This window comes from Hetaerina americana, unplaced genomic scaffold (assembly GCF_022747635.1).
Source record: "Hetaerina americana unplaced genomic scaffold, ioHetAmer1.1.p SCAF_66, whole genome shotgun sequence".
NCBI classification, from domain to species: domain Eukaryota; kingdom Metazoa; phylum Arthropoda; class Insecta; order Odonata; family Calopterygidae; genus Hetaerina; species Hetaerina americana.
Window position 1 is genome coordinate 2,132,501 of NW_027287272.1, and position 20,452 is coordinate 2,152,952.

General features: G+C 39.5%; 1 protein-coding gene across 3 annotated transcripts in view; it reads left to right on the top strand.

Annotated features, from left to right (window-relative positions):
• The window catches only part of LOC139696052 (uncharacterized), a 996,437-nt gene that overhangs the window by 956,701 nt on the left and 19,284 nt on the right, over positions 1-20,452 (top strand). For all 3 annotated transcript variants that reach the window (XM_071594664.1, XM_071594665.1, XM_071594666.1), the window contains 4 exons: positions 15,493-15,827; positions 16,557-16,638; positions 18,596-18,676; positions 19,838-19,893. In XM_071594664.1, coding sequence (XP_071450765.1) covers positions 15,493-15,827; positions 16,557-16,638; positions 18,596-18,676; positions 19,838-19,893 — 554 coding nt within the window. The remainder of the gene's footprint in view (positions 1-15,492; positions 15,828-16,556; positions 16,639-18,595; positions 18,677-19,837; positions 19,894-20,452) is intronic.

Consider the following 20,452-nt stretch of genomic DNA (forward strand, 5'->3'; position numbering starts at 1 on the left):
TCATGACAGAGTCGCTGGAAAAAATGTGTGGAGGCCCAAGGAAAATAATTTGAAGAATTTGAAGTGTTTTTGCAAATCTGTTCAATAAATTACTTTAAAAAAATATTTCGTTACTTTTGGAACGCACCTTGAATGTTGGACGAATTATTAATCCATATCGGGCAATGATCGATAATAATTTTTAATGTCATTTTTAAAATCTTTATTACAATCCAATTTGGCCATCATTCAGGTGTTAAGGTACAGTTAAACAATAATTGTATAAAAATTGTAGGCACAGCAAAGAATTTAAATGTACGATTGCATAACGGTGAAAGCAATCAATAATGAGAAGAAAGGTAGGTAATGGGGAGGTCGAAACACAATGAGGAAAAGTAATTCGCTTCAGGTGTTCGGTCACCCTCTTCTTTAAAGCTCCTTACATAGAGGGAGAGAAAGCTTAGGCAGAACTAAGGAAAGAGGTGGGAAATCCAAATTGTATGCAGGGAGAAATGATCACAAATTTAAGGTAAATTGCTGGGCACAAGGAACGAATAAAAAAATTTTCATTTCTCAATGAAACAATTGTTAATTGGAACACCTTACGTGCAAAACTATTCCAGCCCTTTCCTAAAAGAGTGCATAATTTTAAGAAAAGATATGTAAACAATTTATGTAATAATTTGATTGATGTGTGGTGTGAAATTGTATATAACAGCTTAATTTTTTGATTTTATTCCTTGTTGATTTCGGAAACTTCTGTTAATAAGATGGGGCCCTTCTTTTTTTTCGTGCTATCGATCGATATTAAGATTTTTCCTTGGGCTGCATTGTTTTTTTCCGACTGATTTTATTCATTATCATTTGTGATATGGATTTGATTTGAGATGTCATGTTATTATTTTTCCAAGGCAAGTTTGATTATAAGTACTTCGGACTTGTTTGCCACCTGATATTGTCTTTCTGCACATTCAGGTTTTAATAATAATAATATACAGGAAAAGGTTTGAAACATTTCCAGGCAATCTGATCCCAATGACTTATGCTCTTATTTAGGAAGGAGTTCTGAACTCATATCGCTCCGTTGAGCGACCAATTTTGAGTTTTACTTGTTTGATCGCCCCCTTAACTTTCCGCTTGTATTTTACCATTGACGTCACCCCATGCATCGCCTCCCGCGCCCCATTCACTCATTTTCCCGAGCCTGATGTGTCGAAAGAGTTATCGGCGTTAATATATTTTACTTTGAAGACCATAGATCTATATCGAAAGGTTAGATCATCAGGTAAATATCACAAATCGATTGTGGTTACAGGCATACTATTGCAGCATCGATTATGTATCATGTTCGATGTGTGCTATGTGTTTCGAGTAATTTGTTGAGGATATTCAGGGACTCGATTCTACGAAAAAAAGGTAGAATGCCCTTATTTCTCGAGAACACGAAAAGGGTGGCCGACCTGGCCGACGTGGTCAATGAGACCACCGTTATTGAGAAATCGATGACGTATCTTTCTTGGAAAACAGGGCACACACTTCGTTCCATGAGAAACCGGACCAAACTAACTAAATTATGATTATATTTCATCAAGTCCTTTGATGTAAATTAAATAAAACTATTCTCTTTCGCAACAAAGAGTTTTGACTAGATTAATATGTGAATAAAACTTTTTCCAATTATACCAGTTGGATTAAAAAAAATCGGGAACCCTTTATTTTTATTCTGGCAATGATTAAGATAATGCATATAATAAAAATATGTTTAGCCTGAGGGTGACGTATGAGAAAAGTCGGAAGTTTGGAAAGCAGTGAAAGCCGTCATTAATTGTCGTCGATACCCGTAGTTGTTGAAGGAACTTATTTCAACATGTCCGGTGTTGTACTTCGATTTCAATTCAAAGTGAGAACTATTTTGATTTATACTTACATACGTATTGGAATTAAAAAAAAGAACATTCAAGAGGAAAGATTGTTCAAGTTGATTTGATTCGTGAGTGTGAAAAAATACCGATGTAAAACAAAACAATTCTTGTTGTAAAATCACTTAAGTGTATCAATGCCAGCAAAGAAAACGTTTGTTTATTTTGGACGTTGAGTAAGGATATTAAGAAAAGGCTCGCCAAAACTTTGATATGGAGCGTAGCTATGCACGGCGCAGAAACGTGGTCATTGAAGCAGGAGGAGAGACGTAAATTGGAGGCTTTTTGAAATGTGGGCAAGGGAAGGATGGAGAATGTTAATTCGCCCGAAAGGAAAACAAACGAGGAAGTACATGGTATGGTGGGCGAAGAGAGGGTGTTTGTTGGAAGAAATCCTATGGAAGCAGGAAAAGTAGATGAAGGGGGCATTGACCAGCAGTGGGATGTTGAAGACTGTGATGGAGGGGAGAGTGTTAGGCAAACGAGGAAAGGGAAGGAATAGGATAGGGATGTTGGACGGGATGAAGGGAGGAAGAAAGTACTCGGAGATGAAGAGGGACCTGATGTAGATTAGGATGCTGGATTTTGTGTTTTGTTAGGAGTCACAAAATATTTATTTGGTGGTTGTGTCCTTCCAAAAACCTACTTTAACCGATAGATTACCTAAAAAATCAGACATTGGATAATAGCCTGCGATGCAATATTTGAAACAAAGATTAAAGAATTCAAGTAAGATAATTAAATGATAAAACACAGGCTGCCATGTTTTCAGTATTTTTATTAAACTGCTTTCCTCCTGATAGCGGAGTCATCCTGCTGACCTAAGTCTTCATCCATTTGTCAATTATGAAATCTCCCGTCTGATCTCTTCGAAATGACCTCGCCAACCAAAGTACCGAAATCCCTTTGTCATTTTCACAATTCAACCATGTTCCTGTCTGCTCAAAATCTATATTATAAGCTTTTGTTCCAATGAAAGGAGATGTTAAAGTACTTTCTAGTGGTAATCATAATTTGTGAGAGTTTTCTGTGAGAATTGACCGAATGTTGTTCATACTTGGTCTTTTTTCAACTTTTTCATGACGGGTGTATTCAATTTAATCGCGTAAATTAATTTATTTTAATGAAATGACCTCTCTCAACTTCGTGTAGTTTTCGTCATTTTCGATTCCGCAAACCAGCGTTCACTTGACATTGAGATTAGAGTAGCGTTGCCTCACTTTCTTACTCGTTCATTCACCCACTTTTGAGAAATTACGAGAGAAAAATCCCATTGTCGTGGCATTTTTACTTCTTACTCTCGCCTCCAAAAGTATTTAATCGCGTTTTCAATTGGTCCACTTTTGGATCTGTTATTTCTTCCAAAAAAAAGCATCTGTCGTTGAGACGGAAGATACGAAAAAAATAAGAAGGTTTAATTTGCAACAGGTGCGCGATTTTTTTTAAACGATGACACACTTAATGCACACTTAACGCACGAGGGCCCTTAAATGACGCCTCTCAAAAATACTAGATCAATCCGCACGTATGTTTAGTGCGGATTCTCTTATTTCCGTGACCTTATTCATGGTTTTGCTTTTACTTTAAAGGACGTTGCCCGCACGAGTAAACGTTTCACTCAAGTCCGTGGACTAACGGCGAGCGATGTAAATGATACTACTGCGACCATTTATGTTCGCATGTGTACACAGATATGATGCGTATATATTTATATATTTTACGCACTCTTAAGGATCTTTTTGATTCACGAAACGTACTCTTAAATTTCATTTTGGACCAGTTCTGAGGCGACGATCTCCGATATCGTGCGATTTCAGCTGTATTTTTTAATAAAAAATTAGTGAATGCCATTTTAAACGAAGATAGTTGGGTGCTGTTACGTACGTTTGTGCCCGAAAAGTATCCGACCTGCGTTTTTTAAATTAATTTATTTAGATTGTGAGGGTGTTGAGCACTACGAATTTGCTCCAAAAATCGACAAAGAATATTACGTTGAATTTCTGAAAAGTATGCGTGATGCCGCTGTGACAAGAAAACGACCGCGTCTCTGGTCATTATGCGGTGACTGGCTTCTCCACCACGATAACACGCGCCAAGCGCATTCATCGAACCTTGTTGTGCAGCATTTTATGGCGAAACACAGGAGATTGTACATACCGATTCGCCAGCCTCCTCCTTTACAGTCCCCTGCGACTTTTGGGGATGTTTCCAAAATTGAAAAAAGGCGCTCAAAGGAAAGCGGTTCGAGATGACATATGCGGAGTAATGCAAGCTGAAGGCCATTTCAAAATCTGCGTTCGAGGACTGCTTTAAGATCAAGGAAGCACCGCTGGGAGCGTGTGGTTCAATTCCAAATGGGCAAAACTACTTCGAAGGATACCACACCGCCGGGATGACAATGAAGATTATTGCTGATACATGTGAACGCGGGTCGGATTGATTTCGGACACAACTATTTACTAGTGCAACTGTTGTATAATTGCGTGAATGATATCAGTTTTACTTGAGGACGTTTCGTAGCAACTTTTGCACCATTTATCCATAGTTGTTCTGGTGTTAGATTCATTTCATACTCATTTCTGCCATGATAGAGAGTATAATATGCTGACTTTTCGATGCCAATCAATTCAATGAAAACTATCGCGGTGAGACTCCAATTTTATCATCTCCATTTTATATGAGCAATACTACACTTGGAGGACATTTTATCAAAGTGCACTTTAATACTTAGCATCCCGATGCAACGTCAATAAATTCTAATGTTTCCGCCACACAGGTTAGTTTATAGAAAACAAAGATAAATACGAGATGGGTGAGATTAATTCGTGTTTAATTCATAACTCAAGGATTGGATACCACGGGAGTATTTTACACGCACGCAAGGGTGGAACATTGTTTTGGCGTTTGTATTCGAGGGTTGAGCATGACAGAGTTACTACAAGACTGTAATGAGAGCTTTGTTCAAAAGGTAACACGATTTTGTAATTTCGTATATTGCATAGTGTACCATGAGTTGTTGTGATAAGTCAAACTTTCAATAAAGAGTACTACTCACAAGTTTTAAGACATTTGCTTTAAGAAACACACGAAGAAAATGCACGTATTGTTGGCGAAACAATTGCACATCTACATAATACCCCGCAAGGGTTGTAAGGTCACCACCTGTAAAAGGGAACAAAACCTCTTGCAAAATCAACACATCCATGCAAACCTGTACACTTTATGACGAATGAACCTTTAATGTGGTAATGCACCAGCTGATCACCCTGGTCTCTGCCTGTTCGTTCATTTTCGGTCAAAAAAAACTCGGTAGGATTGATTTACCGGCCTCCAGATTCACCAGACATGGCTCCGTGTGACTTTTTACTTCTGGTAAAATAAAAAGAATCTTAAAGGGCCATTATTGTTTTACAAGCATAGATGAGATTAAAAACTATTGTCGGGTGGACGGGCATCCGTCCATTAAACCCCTCTCCCCCTCACACCCACCCCCTCTACACCCCATTGTCCCTCCCACCCTCCCCCTTCCTCCCGGAGACTGCCTTTGTTCCGGTTCACGTTTCTCCAGCATAGCCCAGATTTCGCCGCGGCTCTCGTGAAGAAGCCCTTCCCACGCCGATCGCAACCCGGCGCCCGGATCCCATCCCTCGATGGCTGGCGGGGGAGGAAGCGGGGTCCAGCCGCCGTGTCCCCGCCCCCCTTCCTTCCGTGTCCCCACCCAATCAGTGGAGTGCGTCCATCCCTCGCGTGTCCCTCTCTTCAATCGATTGACTGATCAATTAATTATTATATCCTCCCGAACCCCCGTTCCTCGGAAACACGGCAAGCTATAGATAATCGTCCAATAGTCGATCATGTTTAATGCTTCATTTCACAAAGGGTGGGTCAGGCGGAATAAATAGGTCACAATCCACTTCGGGTCAACCGAAATTGATGATGAGTGGTTTATGAAAGTTTCATTGGATTGGGAGAAAAAAAATAACGGAATTGATGAAGTCACTAATCTATTTTATAAGTGTCGTACGGATGTTTAGTGTGCATCACTTCAAGGGAACTTACCTCCTGCAGTAGTATTTGCTTCATCGCGATAATGACTGACTAGACCGATTAGTTCGGGAAGGATCTGATGAATGAGTGTGACAGCAGCGGCCTTAGTAGGGCCCTGAGTCATCCCCTGGTGGAGGCAATGGCGTGGTTTGACTGCTTAAAAAACTCGCCACCGCGGCAAACGTTTCGCTGATAATGGGGACGTTGAACTTGAGGTGCGACGGACATCACCGAGGAGACGTATACTCGTATGCAGAGTAGAGTTAAGAAGGGGGGGGGGCAGGCAAACTAAAGGTATTATTATTTTTTTTATTAAGGTAATCTACCGGTTAAGGTAGATTTTTGGATGGACACAATTACCAAATAAATATTTTGTGACTCCTAACAAAACACAAACTCCAGGCATCCTACTCTACATCAGGTCCCTCTTCATCTCTGCTACTTCCTCCCTTCATCCCGTCCAACATCCCTAACCTGTTCCTTCCCTTTCCTCGTTTGCCTAACATTATCCCCTCTATCACAGTCTTCAACATCCCACTGCCGATCAATACGCCCCTCATCCATTTTTCCTGCCTCCATAGGATTTCTCCCAAGAAACCCCTCTCTTCGCCCACCATACCAAGTACATTCATTTGTTCATCATTCTTCATTTGTTTTCTTCTCTGTCCATTTCATCTTCTCCATTCTTCTCCACACCCACTTTAAACGTATAACGACACAGAAATATTTGGAGAAATATCTTTTATCAAATTTATACCTTGATATCTTAATATTAATTACCTAAATACCTTAACTTATGGTAAGAATGGGGGAGAGGGGTTGACAGAAAGGAAGCTGGAAAAATAGATTAAAGGTGTAATCATCCGAAGTGGGGTGTTGATGACTATGCTAGAGGGGAGAATGTTAGGCTGGTAAGGAAAGAGCAGCAATAGGATAAGGATGTTGGACGGGATGAATGAAGTAAAAAGAGGGACCTGGTGTAGAGTAGGTTGCTGGATTTTGTGTTTTGTTGGGAGTCACAGGGTATTTATTTGGTAGTTGTGTTCATCCAAAAACCTACCTTAACCGGCGCGTTTTCAAATAATAATTGCTGGAGTTTTGGTTCCTTAGAAAATATCGATTAACATAAGGTTAAGTATCCTATGGAGTATTTTTTACGTTACCTTAGGCCTCAAGTGTTGGATTGCCCTTGTACTTGCTTTATGACATCTTATTATGATTTCCAGGTTTTCGCTTATATATATATATGTTTGTCAATAATCTCCTCTTTGGCCTGAGTTTTGCGCAAGTAAGATCAGTCGACCACTCGCACTCGTCGACGTCCCCCGGTTGAATGCCGACATTTCGGCGGGCGTCACCCCCGGACAGCGGGAATAAAGGGATCTACGATGTGAAGCACCTTTAGTGAGTACATGAGCTATCCCCTGGCTGTTGGAATTCCTCCAACATCATTATTCAGTCCACTGAAATATTTCAAAGATAGGTCATATTTCATTCGTTTGCGAAACCTCTATAACGTGACCGCGTTACGATCCGTCGTGTACCGGTTATGGGAACAGCGATACGCCATCAAATATTGCTTGAAACTGAGCGAAATCAGGAAAGAACCTCGTGACATGCTCCAGGCAGCTTATGGTGATAACACCATCGGTAGATCGTTTGGGTGTTTGTGAGTGGCATTAGCTGTATCGGGAGAGCAGAGAATATGTTGAAGATGCCTTATGCTCAGGATGCCCTACGACCTCAAAAAGGGACGAACATCTGGCAAAAGTGAATGCTTTGTTGTGAACACGGATCGCAGATTAATTTTTCCCATGGTTTCTGATGAACTTGGAATGAGAAAGGCTTGTGTGCGAAGTTGGTACCGCGAGTGCTCTCGGACGAACAAAAGGAAACTCGCACGCGGATCTCTGCCAAGAGCTTCTCGATCATGACCACAGCCACCCTAATACACTGACGTTGCCCACCAGTCTTCTCCCTCTTCCCCCGCCTCAAATTCGTGCTGAAAGCACGTCACCACGGCTCGGTGGAAGCGTTACAACAGGCCGTGGCGAGGGAGCTTATCAGCATTCCGGGCGCCGCCTTCCAGAAGACGTAACAGGGGTGGTAAACAAACCTTGTACATTGAGAATTAAATCACGGAATGGATTTAAGAGATATTGACAGGATTGAGCAAGATTTGTATTGCAGAACAAGCCAATCCTCGTATTGTTATACATTGGAGATGATGGTGAGGAACGAAAAAACACGTTGCACACTATTTATTTTTTACACATTACGACTGAGTATTTTTTGTGAATTTTAACTTGGTATTTCAGACAAATAACCTATTTATTTTTGTCTCCGCTTCTTTGAAGTTTTAAAGCGTCACGTTGCGGTCATCCACATATTTTTTAAATCACAATTACGTTCTTATTTCGCTTTGGTTTGAAACGGTTGCTTTTTTATAGGGATCCCGTTGATTGCGTGATGGCGGTCGTTTCCCCGATTAACAACTCCGCGGTGAAATTAGATGTGACGAAATCGTTCATGTATCATTGCGCCGCGCCATAACAGCTGTTCGCTTGTTTTTTTTTCATTCAAGACGCTCGACCCGGCCGAAAGAGGTCATCGTTGGTGTGTCGACCGTGCGTACGTGCTGCGGTCGACCAGCATCGCATCAGGGCATAGTGTGCGTTAGTCGGTTTGGTTGCGTTGCGTGCGTGTGTGTGGGCGGTTGGCTTTTGTTATTTTTTTACGAAGCGGTAAATGGGTTCCCCCCACCCCCACCGTCTCTCTTATCCCTCACCCTCTCTGACAGCGCACCATGTGTGGTGCTTGCCTGCCGGAAGGAGGTGGTGCACGGCGCGTGAGACAAGATTTAGGGGGTGGGGGTTGGGGAGGAGATGTGTCGTGGAAGGAATGTGCACGGATTTATCAAAGTAAGGCAAGAAACTGAATGTGTGGACTGGAGGTTCTAAACTCCATTGGTCGAGAGAGGAAGAGGAAAATTTGCGATGATAAGTTTACAATGGGAAGATGAATCGGTTCAAAATCGCATCTCCGTATGCAGTACAATACACACACACACTCATGCATACACATATATAAACTTGTTTATGTTTCTGTATATATGTGTGTGTGTGTGTGTGTGTGTGTATATATATATATATATATATGTTATATATATATATATATATATATATATATATATATATATATATATATATATATATATGTATATATATGTATATATATATATATATATATATATATGTATATATATGTATATATATATATATATATATATATGTATATATATGTATATATATATATATATATATATATATATATATATATATATATATATATATATATATATGTATATATATATAATGCATAACACTTAGCACTAGTGGACAGACAAAAACACACAGAAACACAAAAAGGAGACTCACTATTTTTCGAATTTTCGGTGGTCGTGACCACCTTTATCGAGGAAGATAGGGACAGAAGGGAATACGATGGCTGGAGCGATGGATGGAAGGGGAAGGTGGGGAGAGAATTCCGAAGAGACGGGTTTGGAGGGGCAGCGTTAGAAGGGTGGGGAAAATGTAGAAGGTGATGGGGGCGGAAGGGGGATGAAAATATATTCGGAGCAGGGTAATTAATGCCTAATATTGATTCCTGGCCAGTTCGACAGCACGGCTGTCGTCTTCAGAGTTTTTATATATTTGTGCGTCACCGAAGAGCGTTCCATTTCGAAGATATTATATATATATATATAATATATATATATATATATATATATATATATATATATATATATATATATATATATATATATATATATATATATATATATATATATTATATATAATATATATTATATATATATATATAATATATATTATATATATATATATATATATATATATATATATATATATATATATATATATATATATATATAATATATATATATATATATTATATATATATATATATTATATATATATATATATATATTATATATATATATATATATATATATATATATATGTGTGTGTGGGTCGCGGTAGTCCAGGGGTAAAGCGTTGGACTACTGACCGGAGGGCCCCGGCTTGATTTCCGGGCAAGCCTATCAGGGCACCTGCAGCTATATGATTTTTCGAGTGACAGATCTTCTGGGTAACCGTAACCGTCACAGGGAAAGGAACTGGCCCCCCTACCCTGATGTGTGAATTTCAGTACGGATGCGATTCAGTGAAAGCGGTAAAGTAGTGCTCACTATCTATTTTTGTATAAAAAAATTAATAATATCTGTCCTCTTTTTCCGTTTTAGAATCACTGTGATGGAATGAGGTATTAGTGTTTACGAAAGCGGTGTTTATTAAAATTTTGGTTGTTAAAGGTTGAAAATCATTTGTTTTTAACAAAATAATACTTCATATTCGTAGTTATTTAGATCTATGTCCGCTCGTTAAACGTAGAATTTTGTTCGCCCACTTCGTTGTTGTGGAAACCTTTATCGGAAGGTTCACCAGTTACGAGGCCCAACCGGAAAAAAACCCGAAATATTTTCAATTTAAAAATCGCAGTTTTTTGAATTTTTTTACTCCTCGTAATCAATTATTTGTTTTGGCATAAATGCATTGAGGTTTTCCGGCTTGAAAGACGTGGAGCGTATAATATTTCTTGTCCCCCCATTTTAATGATAATTAAAATTTCCCTTGAGGATTAATCACTCGAGGTTCCTACACGCGTGATGCGAATTTCACTTCATGACTGTCACTCAAACATTTCAAGAAAGTTGATTATATTCACTGATATGAAATTTAGAACATGTAATTTTGGTTAACACCGTCCATTTTTATGGATTTCGCGTGTGTTCCAAATACCTATCGATTTGCCTCATTCGGTGTGAATTTCAATACCATTGCATTCTGTCCCGTTCGACAACTGTAAAAGTTTGAACAGTACCCGAATTCCTCAATAAGACCTTTGACTACAAACTCCGTCATGCACATAACATTCTTTGGATTGATTTTAATTAAATATTCTTCAGTTTCAATCCAATTTCACGGCGAAAATTCAAACGTCATTAATGGCGACTCGTTTGATGCGTATAATGATTTTTTTTAATACTATTTTTGAGAGGCTGTCTCTTTCGCAGTCTTTAGCATGGCGGCGATATGGAAAATCAGGACGTCAAGTCAGCATTTGCGTGGATTGATCTCCCAAAGTTAAATTCACTAACGGACGTCCGCCTTAATGTGTTTGCTTAGCTGACCTGTATTTCAATCTATTTCCATTCCGTTTCGACTTTCGACGTTCCATTGTTTTGAAAATTTTTGGACACACGTGCATTCAATTATTTTCGGCCTCTGTTCCTCGCGAAAACAGAACATGTGATTGCCAAATGATGCAGAGGAGACTTGATAACATCGAAAACGTTAAGTATTTTGATGTCAAATCATTATTATGACAATTATTTAAGTTTCATTCGATGGTCTTTGGCTCAACCATATTCATTAAATGAGGAACCAATCCATTTTTCCACTCTCATTCATTTTGGCACCACTAGTTTCGCAAAACAAAACTCGGAATATAAATTTTGTTCGTCATTTAATTATTTGAGTTGACTACATCGATCGGAATTCCATATTTTGCACGCGTTTGTTTGGCAAAACAATTGACGTTCTGTAGTTAAAATTGCGAAGGTACACAACGTCTTTAATCTCATATCTTTGAAATGGCTTCATTATTGCGTTAGTCAGGAACTTGAGGAATAAGTTACATCCAACCAATTTTCTTGAATATTAATGCCTAATGCGTTCCTTCAGAAAATTGTCCGTAATAATTTTACTCGTGTGAGTAAGTAATAAGTGTAATGGCGCTTGCTACGTTTCAAACTATTTTCATTCGAAGCCAGTCATGTTTGGTCGGATATGGTCGTCGTCATTATATTCGCAGTTTAGTACACCCACATCAAGAGAAAAAAAAAACATTTTTTTTCAAATGCATTGTATCCTCTTTTTTGTCTTTGTTTTTTAACTCCTTGATCTCACGCGCCGTTTCGATTTCTCAGACAGCCACGTTGAAATGGGTGCAATTATATGTTTTCTGAATCTTGACCATGTTCGGTGGTATTTATTGAGTTATCTTTTGTCTTCCGTCTTTTCGAATTGCTGTTCAATCATAGAGTCGTCCCAGTTATCTGTCGAAGTCGTGGAGGAAATTTCGGGGTAATTTTCGATTGAGGGTCGATCACGTTTCTCGACAAAATCTTAATTCGATATGAAACTGGAGATGAATGGGGCTCTTTCTGTATGTAGCCAAAATTGTCCAGGGTGTAATTGAGATCATTACGCTTAATATACGTATATCCGTTCTTCCCCACGCACCCCTTATCCTCACGTCATTTCGAATTAATTCGAGCGATTTCGTCACCAAAACCCACGTAATTCTTTATTAAAACTCCCCAATCACATTTCAAAAAACAAAAATAATCATTGAATATTTTTTTTCCTTAAAAAATTTACCCTTGAGATATAAAAACACTTTCATTGCAGTGGTAACGCTAAATGTTCACAATTACATTATTTATATTCCTTACGCATGCGTAGAAGTAGTGGTGGCGAGTTTAAAAAATGTTTTGTTATTGTGGATAGTGTGAAATATGTTTTCTTTAATTTTTTTAATGTTTGGTGCTTAAAAATTCAATTTTTGAAGGAGTGCACTTTATTTTCCGTAATTTTTTAAGAATCCATTTAATGCCATAGCCTTTCTTTCTTTGATTAAGAATCGAAATGTTCGCAATAATGGCGTAGTTTTTTCGGCGTCGCAGAAGATTCCCCAAGTTGAATTGTTGTAAATCCGTGACCTCGGTACATCTTCATTGTTGAGTTTCGACGGTTTCGTTTCCATGGAGGTATGCGACCCCAATTCCAACCTGACTCCGTCCGTTCCGCTTTCCTCCCCATTTTTGATTTCTCCCAACCAATCTCTCCCTCTCTCTCTCTCTCCCCTTTTATCATGCGCATACCACTTCCTCGTTTGTTTTCTTTTCTGTCCACTAAACCGTCTCCATCCTTCTCCTCACCCACATCCCTCGAAGGCCTCCAGTCTACCATAACCTCCCTTATCTTCGTTGCCCTCACTCACGACCTCTCCTGGGTACACACACACACACACACACACACACACACACACACACATACCAAAGCGGAGAAAAAAATTAGGATTTATTAGGAGATTATTTGGTAAATGTGAATAAAAAGTCAAAGAGAAATGTTATCTTTCGCTGGCTAGGCCTCATTTATAGAATATGCTGCTAGTATATTATGGGATCCTCACGAATTCGGATTGGTTGCCGATTTGAATCACGTGCAGCGTAGAGGAGCTAGATTTGTAAAATCTTTTTATGATAATCTTAGTAGTGCATCCATAATATTAAAGAATTTAGTCTGGGAATCACTCAATGGAGCGAAGGTTAAAATACAGATTATAGCTCTTGCATATGAATTGGAAGGATTCCTCTTTGGCGGTGATGTTGGAAATTCATTATCACCCCCATCGTACTACGACAGGAAAGATCATGTCATTGAAATTAGAGAGATTAAGTGTACTTGAACAGATAGATTTAAGATATCATTTTTTTACGAACGATAAGGGATCTGAATAATATTTTTTGACTGCAGTAGGGTCATATTCGAGTCAAAATTATTCTTGTGTGTATTCAATCCCTGCATGCGCCCTAGCCGTAGGTTGTAGGGTACTAGATGACTGTAATCTATGCCTATACTTGAGAAGACCATACTTCCACGACGTACTTACCATACCGACGACATGCCAGGAAGTTTTCTGAATCAAAATAGCCAAAGTAGTAATAGGCATAAGATGGAGAATCGGTTACATTGTGAATTTTCTACGAAATGTTTACATTTTTATTCTGCTACGCTTGTCGAATTCTTCCACCCACTGGATGCGTCCATCCATGTCAGTTCCTCGCCCCCGTCTGCATCATTTCCATGCTATCTCGAGGCGTCCATCTCACTTTCTCCCAAGCGGGATGGAATTCACCAAGGGAACCTGAGCCTTGGGTGTTTCTACGGGAATTGGTACATATCTCGGGTAGAATCTTGGCTGATTAGGCTGTACGGGTCGCCCACGAGGTCGTCATTCCGATCTGATTGGCACTTCCGTCACTTTATTTACTCGAAAGGATTTTGCGATAGGACGATTTTTTCGCTGGCCCTTTTGTTAATGGAACCGAGGGTATTATTTCTTCATTCGCGGCGACGAACCCAAAAGGTCATCGGACCCAATTCCACCAATTACTCGTAAATGACGCCTTTTTATCATGATGATGAGTATGAGGAAGCGATGGTAAGATGATAGTCTCAGGAAATAGGGAGGCTTGATTCCATCGTAAAACTTGTACGGCATGAACTACTACCGTTGGAAGAGTTGACCTATTTATGCTCTGTCGCTGGATGTGGGCACTGTAATAAGGATATTAAAAGAAGAATTGCTTCAGGATATAGAGGTTATTACGAGACATTCATAAAGTAGGGGCTGTTTGCTTATATTTAAATATTGCTGCTTCAAAACACAGTTTTATTCCTCCAGCGCCATCTACTAATTCGTTGAGAAGCTATAACAGCATTTGTTTCGTTTCAGAAGTCGTTTTCATATATATATATATATATATATATATATATATATATATATATATATATATATAAAGTAGAACCTGAAGAAAATTGAGATTTTTTGTAAGAATAAGGTGGAATTGTCTTGTTGAAGTTGAAGTCTTTACCATTTGTCTGCCTTTATTTCTTGATTGCATCAACTTAAAAAATATTCTTAAGAAAGTATCCTTTCCTCATTCGAATCGAATTTTGTGTCAAATGTTGCGAAGATATTTTTGACAACTGGAGTGAACGATTGAAGTTGAATGGTACGTAAATAGGAAAATGGCGAAACAAATTTGGAATTGGAAAATTCCCATTGTCCCATCGGAAGGTAGTAAACCTATTAACTACTCCTTCGGAAAATAGTGCGGACCTTATTAGCCCGAATACCTTGAATGAATAAATAATGTAATAAAATTAATCTATTGTTGTTCATGTTAATAGTAATAAGGGCCTTTCCTGAAGCACGCCATCTTGTTTATCCGGAAGGCTATAACTGTCGCTATCGTTGCCATGGGTATGATCGGGAGAAACTATAACCAAATCATAATGATATTTGCATAAACATACATATAATGGTTTAAAGGTGAATTGTTTATGTTCCTTTGACTGGTAATATGTCACTGATTGGTTGCTGATTATTTCAATGCTGAGGCATATAATAAGGGAATACAGAATGGAAATGCATTTGGAATTAATTCTTTCAAGTTTTTCAAAAACTTTCGTTCAATTTTTGAAGAGCCTTTTCAATTTGCTAAATTGTCCAAGTCCATCGTACGGAGTGTTCGCGTGTGCCCGGTGGCGTCCATTGGTACCCCTATTGCTTGATAAAAGACGGTGGCTAATGGTCTTTTTTCCCCCTTCTGCAGAAAGCAACACCCGACTGGGCGGCAGCGTGGTGGTCAGCAAGAACGGTGGTCCGGCCACCGCGGGTCATGGCGGAGGCGGGGGCAATGGCGCCCGGGGCAACACGGTGGTGCTCTTGCAGAGGCAGCACGTCCAGATGGCGGCGACGCCCGTGGAGGCGGCGGCCCCGCTCCCGCCTCCTTCCGCTTCGGTCGAGGTCTCCGCCGCCAGCGACCCCAAGCCAACGGCAGCCCCCGAAGGATCGCCTCCCGTCCCTCCCAAGCTGCTGGAGGAGCTGAGGCAGTCGACCACCCGAATCGAGGCCCTCCTCGTAGTCATCCACTACCTGGTGGGGGACGTGAGTGACCTCTTCTTTTCTTGTCTCTATGAGAATTAACAAAGATATCCCCTTGGTGTCACAGTTTAGGGATATGCTAATGGATAATGTATTCGGTTCGACCAAACTACTCCTAAGAGTTTAATGATTGGAAAATAAACAAAAGCACTCCATCCGTACTGGTCTGTTAAGGTTAAAACACAGCTTGAAAGTCCCAATCTTAAATTGGTTAAATATTTGTGTGACGAAGGCAATGGCGCCAATAACCTTAAAGACAATTGAGCCCTGAGAATGATTTGATTCACGTCACATGCTTAACATAGTAATATGGACTCTAAATTTAAGCTATTGAATATTTTCAGTGATGATCTAACAACTCAATAGTCTTTTTTCAAGTAAAAGTTTTTATGGTTGCTTGTGTTTATGAGATTTTTAAAATAATGTTTCATCTTCATTTTCAATGATTTGTTTGAAATATGCGCTGAATCAACTGTGTTTTTTTGTTCATTTAAATTCAATATTTTTTCCAATCAGTTCATGTGTTTATCATTTGAAATCATATTCAAATTTGAATTCTTTTTTATATCAAGTCAAATTCACAATTTTATTTTTTAAGGTTTGTGATTAAAAAACATAGGCTTAAAAATATCTCAGTTGTTGAACATTCTAGGGGAAAACCAATGAAAAAAATGCAAATATGGCATTTTTTTAAGGCAAGATCTTCAAAAAAGTACTATTCTTAATTTGCAGCTTGATGCCTTCTCCACTCCAAGCTTGAAGAAAGCAGTTGAAGAGTACAAGACTGAAGCAATCAACGCCAAGTTGAATCTAGGTTGGTTCCTGATCTATTTCATTCTCAACCCAATTGCTTAAATGTTTGGAAAAAACCACGTGCACATCAACTTTCCCTTATTACAATCGAGCACGGGTACCCTCTCTGCATGTATGACTTTCTCCGAGTGGATCTTTAACTCTAATTCAAGGGCGATTTGAAAAGTATGGTCTCCTATTTTTTTCATGAAAAATGAAATTTATTCTCAACTTAGCGTACATCTTTGGAAAGGTTGAGCCTTTAGCTTTTTCTCAACACAATCTCCTTGACGATCAATCACTTTTTGCATCCTTGTAAGCAGCTTTTCAATACCAGCGTCGTGCCTTTCTCCTGCCCAAAGCCAACTGACGACTCCGATATAAATTCATCGCCATTTAATGTAAGTGTAGGGTGAGAAGTGTATGGACATCAAAAACGTACGGAAGTGGCTCAGGGAGTTTTTTGATGGCCGGGAAAACGTCCACGATGAGCAGCGGTCGTGGCGACCGAGTTTGCCGGAATCAACGGTGGCTCCAATTGACGAGATGGTGCGCAATAACCGGAGAATTACCCTTCATGAGATAAAGGAAGGCCTTGATGAAGAGAGTGGCTGCTTCATTGTGCAGAATATTGTGTCGGAGGTCCTCGGTTACCACAAGGTGTCTCACCAAAGGAATGTGTTCATGCATATCATGACAATGCACGTCCACCTGTGTCGCATCAAACGACCACCCTACTCAATGAATTCGGCTGGGATATCATCGACCAGCCTCCTTACAGGCGGAACATTGCCCCCAGCGACTACCACTTGTTTCCCGCTCTCAAAAAACACCTTGGATGACAGAAATTCAAGTCAGACGAGGAAGTGCAAGAAGCAGTCGTCAGTTGGCTTCGTGACGCGGCGGGAGAAAGGTACGACGCCGGTGTTAAAAAGCTGCTTACAAGGATGCAAAAAGTGATTGATCGTCAAGGCGACTATGTAGAAAAATAGCTAAATGCTCAGCCCTTCCAACGATGAACACAAAGTCGAAAATAAATTTGATTTTTCATGAAAAAAATAGGAGACCTTACTTTTCGAATTGCCCTCGTAGTTGATCACTGTTCAATTTTGAATTTTGAAATTATATCTGCCGAATATTTTTCACTTAACTTACCAGCTTCTCCCCAGCAAATTTCCACAATGGAAAAGAGTGGAGTTTTTACTCAGTGTATTGTGAGTGCTCTCCGCCTTCTGCATTGATCAAACCGGGAGGAAATTCAGTGATTGTGTTAAAGAACATCACACCTGTTTGAAAACCAAAATCTTTCTACCAATTTTGCCCAGCACCAAAAATAGAAAATAACCACTCCAGTGACTTCGTCCCTAAAATTCTACATTTAGAGGAAAAAGGCTTAAGGTTAGATGCATTGGAACGGTTGGAAATTTCCAAGAATGGTCATCTATAAGGTTGTATTAGTTAATGACCTGATGTGTTCCTCCCGTGGCTTCTTCCTGGGCATCCCTCTGTTCCACAGCCCCTTCCCCCCCCACTGAACGCCCTACCCAACCGCCCTCTCCCCCTCCCCCTCATTCACACGCGCACCAGTTTCCCTTCTCCTTTCCCCTCCTCACACTTCACAAACACCTCCCCCCTCCTCTGCTCTCTCTCTACTACATAGAGCTCTGTGTGTCTTCTGTACTTTACCTGATGATGACTTTCCAAGTCGAAACCTAGGTCGTGAATAATAAAATATGTGTGTAATAACTAAGTATTCCAATTTTTCCTTAAAAATCAACTTGAGATAACTCTTTGGGTAACACTGTGATTTCCATTTATGATTATTTATCCATGGAGAGGGAAGATAATTGCATCTAGGGTTCAAATGCACTGCTAATTTTATGTAGTCCTTTCTATATTAGATGAAGGAACATTTGGGTTCTTTTTTCAATGATACAGTGTTCTGCTAATATCACTCTCTCTCTCTCCCCAATCTGCAGATGAAGCCAATGCTAGCTGCCAAAGGTTGACCGAGGAGAAGGAAATATCTGAAGTTAGGTGCAAGGAAACTATTGATGAATGTAAGTATTGCTGTGAATTAGGCATGAGCATATCTCTTTGAGAGACTAAGTGAGAAAGAGATTTAAAGAGAAAGTTTGAGATGAAAGTCACCGTTGGAATCACTTGAAATCATTGATAATGGATTTGAAAAAGGCATTTAATGGGAAATAAAATTAACGTATAGTGATGCAACACACTTTCCCTTTTCTCAGAATCAAAATAAAAACTTATTTATATATTAAAACAATTACTTACTTGGGTTACTTTATATTCATTCATTGCTTATGATTTTTGGATTTTACAATTATGTATATATAATCGAAAAAAAGATAGATTGCAACGCAAGAATTGCAAACTGTTTTTTGAAATAACTTTTTTCAGTCTAATGCATGGTATTTTACACTTAATTACAACATAGTAATTATTATTTAGTCTACCATTCAAGGTAGGTTTTGGATGTGCGCAGACTGAACACTCAGACAATTGTTAATATGGACTAATCAACAGAAATTAAACACGCAACACCCCATTTCCCACCCTTCTTCATTTCCGCATACTGTCTTCAAACTTTCTCCATCACACCCAGCATCCCTTTTCCATGCCAAGGAACTGCAGTAGATGCTTAAACATTGACTTTTAACAGCATCACCCCCTAAGTGTGCATGAAAAAGTAACAATTTCAGAGTGTACAAATTGTTTGCCTTGAATATTCTCACGTCTGATTGCCACAGTCGTTGACATCATGCTGACAATCAATCCACTACACCTTCTCCATCCATACTCCATACCCACATTTCCAAAACCTCCAATCTACGCACACCCTCCTGCTTCAAAGACCACGCTTCTCTGCTGAACTAAAAAACTGCCCATTTCAAAGTTTTCACTAATCTTTTCTCTTTGCATCCTCTCTCAATGCTCTAGTTTATTACCTCCTATTTCAACTTCTAACTTGGCCTTCCTTTTCAAAAACCACATAACCTTAATTTTTTTTGCATTTATTCTCACACCTAACCCATCACACTGATTTTGTAATGCTCTCAGAAATGTTTGCGAACCAGCTAAATGTAATAAATGCTTCTTATTGCGAACCAATGTTAAAAGATACACTGTATTCAAGTCTTCAATGCATAATAATGCTGCCGTAATCAACTGTTCTCATATCATTGGTTCTCTTTTTGCAGTGATCAGGAAGCATGAAGAAAATCTAGCAGAGCTTGAGGCAAGGCTGACCTCTCAGGTAATGAAGCTTCCCTGAATATTGTCCATTAACTAACTCCATAAAGTTTTTGAACTCTGCCCTTGTATTTTCAAAATAACCATCTTTCATGTCTCACCCTCTCATTATATATGGAATATTTACATTTGTGATGCATCATGTTGTTTGACATCAGTTTATCCCTGAATACAGGCTCGCACCCAAAAGTGGTAGGACTGATTTTTTTACAAAAATTTTATTGACGATATACTTACATCGACTTAATAATCTTCAAAGTATGCTCCTTGAGCTGCTACACACTTAGTATAACGTTGCTCCCATTCCCCGTACGCCCGCTGGAAATTTTCTTTGGGGATGCCGTTGATGACCCTCGTCGAAGCCTCTTGAACGGCCTTTTTCGAGTCAAAACATCGTCCCTTGAGCTGTCTTTTCATCAGGGGGAAGAAGAAGAAGTCCGGTGGTGCCAGATCGGGAGAATAGGGCGGGTGCGGCAATGTGGCAACGCCGTATTTGGCCAGGAGCTGTCTGACGACGAGTGCGCCATGGCAGAATTTTCGGCACCATCTTGGCGCACACCTTG